The sequence below is a fragment of the Arachis hypogaea genome, chromosome 3 (assembly GCF_003086295.3).
Source record: "Arachis hypogaea cultivar Tifrunner chromosome 3, arahy.Tifrunner.gnm2.J5K5, whole genome shotgun sequence".
Taxonomy (NCBI): Eukaryota; Viridiplantae; Streptophyta; class Magnoliopsida; order Fabales; family Fabaceae; genus Arachis; species Arachis hypogaea.
The window spans coordinates 28,295,005-28,301,908 of NC_092038.1; the positions used below are offsets into that span (position 1 = coordinate 28,295,005).

Genomic DNA, 6,904 nt, shown 5'->3' on the forward strand with positions numbered 1-6,904 from the left:
CACTATCATAGCATACTTAAGCTAAAGAAGAAATACAAAATGTGACATGGAAAAAGCGAAAGCAGTAGGCATGTATTGAATTTAGGAAAAAAATGGCCTTTTAACTCTCACGCAAACAACTTTTTTTTTTCTTTTGTCAAAGAGTTTCTACTGTTGATGGACAACGACTTCTCAGTCAAATGCTTCCAAAATTGAAGCACGAAATAGATAGGTGTGATGGAAACTTTAGATTATAACTCTTTCAATTGTTTTTGCAGGATGAGGAAGCTAGTGACTAGTGAGAAGGGTGGATAGTTCATCATGGTTGGCACCATAAAGCAGTAAAAAAAAAAAAAAAGACAAGGGGAACAAAACAACAATCATTCTTTTGTTTGTGCAAAGAGAACGCTCTTTCATCTCATCCAAACGAGAAAATAAAACAAAGACGGTAGAATGAATGCTTATTTCCTCATTTGAAGGTTAAAAGCATACACAAGCATAGATACTTTCACTCAAAGACGCAAAATTCCCATGTTGGGTTATTTGGGTTTGCCCAGTTTTGTCATAGAGAAAATGCTTAACCTTGCATCTGGGTCTGCACTAAGTTGGAAATATTTGATACCTTAAAACAAACTAGCTATTTATTTGTTGTGCATGTTTTTCTTCACACTAGTAGAAACCAGAAATAGAAGTACAAAGAACACAACGACTACTACAAAATGAAACAACAAGATAGCAATCCAAACACAGTTGAAGCAAATAAAACAAACCAAAAACAGTACTCCTTGTCAAAGCTTAGAAACATAGGTTGAAAAATACCATCAATGAACATAAAAATAAAGCAGAACAAACCGGGGGATTGGAAAACCTGAATATTTTCACCCCAGATTTTCTTCATTCCCACGGCATACTGAGTGAGCCATTGAAATCAAAGCATCCAAAGTCCAAACTCATCTTGAACTCTCTCGCAGCTGAGAATCCATTCCAATGCTGAGCTTTTACTTGCTGTTCACTGTCAAACATCTTCAAAGACAACCATCGAACGCTAAGTAGCAAAACAACAAAACAATATAGAATAAAAATTAAAAGTACAAATAATAGAAAGAGGGAGGAAATCAATTGAGATTTCAACAATTTTGCATTGACGGCGTTACCTAAAGAAAAGTTTGGAACTATTGACGTCTTTGCTTTCCGTCAATGGCGAGAATCGGAGGAAGCAGAGGACGGCTTGTCAGATACGCCGTCGTGCTCCTCCGCACCCTGAATTCGTGCTGGTATGCGGAAGCCAGAGAAGCTACCGGATGAAGAGCCGGCAAACCCAATAGAAGCTTGATGGATCGCGGCCGGTGAAAGATAGTGGTGGTGATCCACAGTCATGGCAGCCGTGGCGATCGAAGAAGGATCTATCCAAGCACGAAACGAAGGGGTGTTACTGGACTGAAGGGGTCCCCTCTGAGGAAAAAACTGGCCATGGCCAAACATCGCAGGAGACGGCACAGCCGCCGTCGCCGACGAGTTGAAGATGAATCCACTGGCATGGCCACTGCTACTAGCATCTGCAGCGGCATTATTCCAAGCCACCATTCTCTGCAATCGTCCATGCTCCTGTTCCTCTTGGTGGTGCTGCTGTTCAGACCATCCGGAAGAACCGCCGTCGAACGCTAGTGCGGTGGTTCCGGCGAAGAGCACTTGCTCGTGAACATGCTGTTGGTGTGGCGGCTGCTGCTGCTGTTGTTGGTGGTGCTGAAGAAGAATCGATGGGTCCTGGAAAGACTGCAGCGAGAGCCGCAGATCTTGCTGTTGGTGATGGTGATGGTGGTGGTGGTGGTGGTGGTTGTGGTTGCTTCCGCCGCTAGTTGTACGCGAAAGCAAATCAGGCGGTGGAGGATAGTTATGAAAGGACGACGTCGTTGTTGCAACCTCCCCCGGCCCCACCATCGGAAAGAAAGACTTAATGGTATCAGCTATATCAGTGTCCAAAGTCGGCGGAAAGAAACCAGAACCGCCACTGTTGTATTTGCCACTACTACCGTTATCGTCGTTCAAATGTTGCGGTTGAAATTCCGAGATTCTTCCACTGCCACCAACCAGTGCGGTAGCCTTTCGGCTACCAGAAGCTTCCATAGCGTCGTCCACCGTGGTCGATTGGCGGTGGACGATTTGATTCAGCTGTTGGTTTTCCTCCTCCTCCCGGAGCTTCTGCTGCTGAACAGCAACATTTGAGTTCGAGGCCGCGGCGGCGGCGGCGACGGTCGTGGTAGTGGCAGTTGGTTTCCATGCGGGGAGCTCGGCGAGCTCGTCGATGGCGGCCTTTGCTTTCTTGATGAGCCAGTCGACGGCCTTGCTTGGGCGGTCGTAGCCGAGTCGGTCCTGAACGTCGTAGAACTGGATGGCGGTGTGTGCGGAGAGTCGCACACGGCGGTCCCTCGGGCCCTTGGCTGTGCAGACCTTGCTGTGTCGGTCCTTCCGGCCGGTGGACCGCACAATGTGGCCTCCTTGGACCTCCACAATTTCTCCCCCTCCTCCTCCTCCGGCCACGGCCCTCATCCCAAGTCTTGACGATGTTGGACGGTGATGCTGTGTTTCTCCCATTTTTCTTGCATATTCGATGGGAGTGGGAGTGGGAGTGGGAGTAGGAGCGGGAGTCGGTGATGGTGATGATGATGACGCTGTAGGAAGAAGAGGTGAATGAAGAAAAGAACGTTTTCTTGGTGGTTGCAGTGGGTTTAGAAGGTCGGTGTCTATGCTTATGTAAGAAGGTGGTGGTGGTTGTTGTGGTTGGAGATATTGGAATTGGAGATGAAAATTCGGGTCTTGGTGGTGGTGAGAAGGAGAATCTTGCTCCTCTTCTTCTTCTTCTTCTCCTTCGTCCTCTTCTACATGACTTGGATTTATTCCCGGGTTTTGATGATGATGAGGATGATATTGTTGATGATGATGATGTTGGTGCTGATGCTGTTGCTGACGATGGTTCCTGTAAGGATCCAGACTCAGACCCTTGTGGTTGCTGCTGCTGTTGTTGTTGCTTTGCTTTTCCTCTTCCAGCTTTTAATGGAGCAGTACACTTTTTCTTAGTGGGTTTTTGATTCTCTACAGTCCAGGCTTTGCTTCTTCCTACCCTCTTCTTCCTCTTGTTGTTGTTGTTGCTTGTGCAACTGCCACCGCTGGTTCTGCTCCTTCTGCTTCTGGCAAAAGTCCCTGCCATCCAATTTCCCTAGTTCCATTACCACAAAACCAAAAAGTCCCACACCCACCGTAAAAACTGAACTAGAACAAGAATGTTGTTGTTGTTAAACCAACTCTATCTTCAGCCTAACCCATCTCTTTCCTTCCTTTCTTCTCTCTTTTCCCTCTCTATCTCTCTCTCTCTCTCTCTCTTTCTTTTTCTTTCCCTCTCCCTTGGACACCACACTTTTGCCTTTTTACTAATAGAGGACCTTAATGCACTACAACATAACCAAACTAGTTAAATGGATTGAGGGTTGGTTGGTTAATAACCCACTTGGCCAAACAAACCTTTAGGGATGCACCAAAGTGGAAGAGGTGTCCTCTTGGAAAAATTCCAGCAAAATTTCCATATCTCAACACACAGACAGAAAGAAAGAGAGATAAAAGAGTAAATTAAGGCTATAGGGAAGAGGAATTCATTCTGGCCCTATAAGGGGGAGCCCCTTTGATGATGATGATGGCAGTGGTAAGGAAGGGGTGGCAGTGTTTGGTCAGAATGGTGGTGTTAAAGATCTCTGTGATTTTTCATCACTGCGCCTTTCTGCTGCTGTTCTTGTACTACCTACACAAATAACACACATAATACCAACAACCCATCCAAAACTCATTCAATCACCCAAAATAAACAATTAAAATTTTTTCTTCAAAAAAAAAAAAATTGCCTCTTTGTGGCTCCTTTCAACTTTCACCATTTTCACCATTCTCCCTCTCTCCATCCTCTTTCTCAAATTGGGTTATTTTAAAAAAATACAGGATACTAACAATTGTATATAATTATATCAAAAAATATATTTATATGATAAAAATTTTATTACCAAATTAGCTACAGGCCTACAGTATATTATTTATAAATTTACGTGTTATTTAATTTATTTTAATATCTATTTTATATTTTAATAAATATTTTATATTAATTATTGATTTGTTTTATATAAATAGCATGATTCAATTATATATATGTATTAAAAAATTAGGGTAAAACACTGAGATCATCCGATTGCATGCAAAAAATACTAACATCACCTAAAGTAAGAAATGGTTCGTGAATTATCTAAAGACTTTTTCTATATAAATTGAATTAGGGTAACTTTAACTACATATAATTCGAATCAGGTTAGGTAGATTTAGTACACAATTTCGAAGTCTGGTAATTCGAGTTAAGCTGTTTCGAATTAGTCCATGGTTTGTTCCCATAATAATTCAAAATAGGTGGTTTCGATTTACCCAATAGTAAATCTAGCCAACCTATTTCGATTTATATAGGATCCTCGACTCACACTAAATTTAATTCACTTATTTCGATTTACATGGACCCTGACTCTATATAATTTGAATCCACTTCATTCGAATTACATTTTACCAACCCATACTCCACCAAATTCAAAGAAAGTGATGCTGCCTAACATAATGGAAGACAATCTGAATAAGATTTATCGCTTAGATGGAGTCGCACATATCGTTAGTAGCGCGCACGTTGAGGTTAGTACAATAAAACTTAAAATTTTGATTTATTTTATGTAAGAAAAACGCCATGTATTTCTTTTGGTTAAATCAGTTAGATCTTATTTATTAATATGATTAGAAGGTGTAAACTTGTAGTAGTAGTTAGAGGTTTGATTTAGTGGTCACAATATGTTAGAAATCATTTATTGATATTAAATTGTTTAGAAGATGAATATTATAATTGATAGAATCAATAAATCTTGATAAAGGGTAATAGAATTAGCTAGAAGGATGGTAGAGTGATAGAGTATACGAATAAAAAATAAATGTTGGATAAGGGATTCTGAGGATTTAATAGAAGTATGGTTAAAGGAAAAAGACAATTAAAAAAAATCTGTTTTAGATATTTTTTGTTTATAAAATTTTAGGATTTTTAAGAGTATTTTTTTATGTCACGCAGCCCACCGCTGTATCTCGAGTATGAGGAGGCAGCACAGTATGCTGTTAGATGATAGGATCATGCGGTACATCCAGATGGTTAGGCTGGCTTATCTCGTGAGGCTCAATGATCACTGGTTCAAGTTGGACGAGCTGTTAGTCAGTGCATTTGTTAAGAGATGGTGTTCGGAGACTCATACTTTTCATCTGCCGTTCAGTGAGTGCACTATTACGTTACAGGATGTGGCTTACCAGTTAGGGCTCCCGATCGACGGTCACTATGTCAGTGGATATTTGACGGACTTTGAGACGTACATCGAGGGAGGACGGCCGGCGTGGGCGTGATTTCAGGAGTTGTTGGATGTGATGCCGCCACCTGACTGCATCGACAAGTTCACTGTGAAGTGCACTTGGATGCAGCAAACCTTCAGTCACCTTCTAGAGGGGGCAAACGAGGAGACAGTCTGGAGGTACGCCAGAGTGTACATTATGATGCTACTATCGACTTAACTCTTCGGCGATAAGTCCGGTACTCATATACATATCAGGTGGCTTCCGTACGTGGCGAGATTAGAGGATATGGGCAGTTATAGTTAGGGATCTACCGCTCTATCTTAGTTATACAGGTGTCTATGCCGTGTAGCCAACAAGAACGTGGTTAAGTTGGCAGGACCTCTACAGATCCTCTAGTCATGGATCTTCTGGAGGGTTCTGGGTTTTAGGCTTGAAGGATTTGATTTCTTCCACTGGCCGTTGGCCTCGAGGTATGCAATTGATTATTAATTATTTTCTGTCTTGACATGTTATATTTATATTTTTGTTAGTTGTTAACAACGTTTATTGGGTGGCAGGTGGTCAGGTTACCAGCCGACGTCGAGCAAGAAGGGACCTCATGTCGCGCACTGCAGACTGTGGATAGATTTACTTCGTCCTCGTAATGTGAGTACTAAAAGGTTTATTGTTTTTTTGTTGACGTATATTGTGAGTTTACTGTACATTAAGCATTATGTTTGATGTTGTTGCCTTTTTAGTTCATTTGGATGTCGTATAGCTCTCCAGAAGTTTTGCAGGTAGTGCATCCGGAGATATTAGAGCCAACTAAATCTTCATCACTACTTATGACGAACGAATCATACTTCACATCATCCCCCAAAACCGAGATCAGAATTCTGTAGAATAACTTCTCCACCCATTTCACGCCTTACAGACCCATTTTTCGAATTATATTATCCTTAAACTCGATAAAACTCGTCGAAGCTCTAATAAAAACACTAAGCGGATCCTTATCCGTAAACTTAATTTCGGAACGCATTTTTTCTTAATCGACCCTCTATAGTGTACCAAAACCAAAAAGCTCTTATCACTAGCCATTGTGAGGCTCACTATGATGGAGAATTCACATTCCACAACTATTTATACACATTTTCTCCCATCTAAATCGAATTACCCTGCCTCCATTTAAATATGTTGCTGAAACAATAGTAAATCTGCTTAACCTAATTCGAATTATGTGTTCTGATCTCCAACAAGGTAAATCAAAATAGCCTAATTCTATTTACTTGGAATCAAACCACCCATGCATAAATCTGACTAGCCTGTTTAAATTTACTTGTTTCAGGTGTAAATCGAAATTGTCTAATTCAATTTACATGTGGCCTAGTAATTCTACTTAGCTTAATTCGATTTACTAGTATAAATTGCAAACTGTATTACTCTAGTTCCATTTATATAAATAAGGCCTCTGGGTAATCCACGTACCATTTCTTGGTTTGGGTGATATTCGTAATATTTGCCTCCCTTTGGTTTATTCAAGTAT

General features: G+C 41.2%; 1 protein-coding gene across 2 annotated transcripts; it reads right to left on the reverse strand.

The window, feature by feature from the left end:
- Window positions 1-593: 593 nt before the first annotated feature.
- On the reverse strand, window positions 594-3,972 carry LOC112790040 (transcription factor TCP3). 2 transcript variants are annotated; one of them, XM_025832255.3, is made up of 2 exons: window positions 1,134-3,972; window positions 594-1,024 (listed from the first exon to the last, which is right to left on the reverse strand). In XM_025832255.3, exon 1 carries the CDS (start codon window positions 2,569-2,571, stop codon window positions 1,174-1,176), a length of 1,398 nt encoding a protein of 465 aa, XP_025688040.1. In that variant the 5' UTR covers window positions 2,572-3,972; the 3' UTR covers window positions 594-1,024; window positions 1,134-1,173. The 2 variants fall into 2 exon arrangements, with proteins under 2 accessions (XP_025688040.1, XP_025688041.1); XM_025832256.3 differs by having other exon boundaries at window positions 594-1,002; window positions 1,134-3,971.
- Window positions 3,973-6,904: the final 2,932 nt, after the last annotated feature.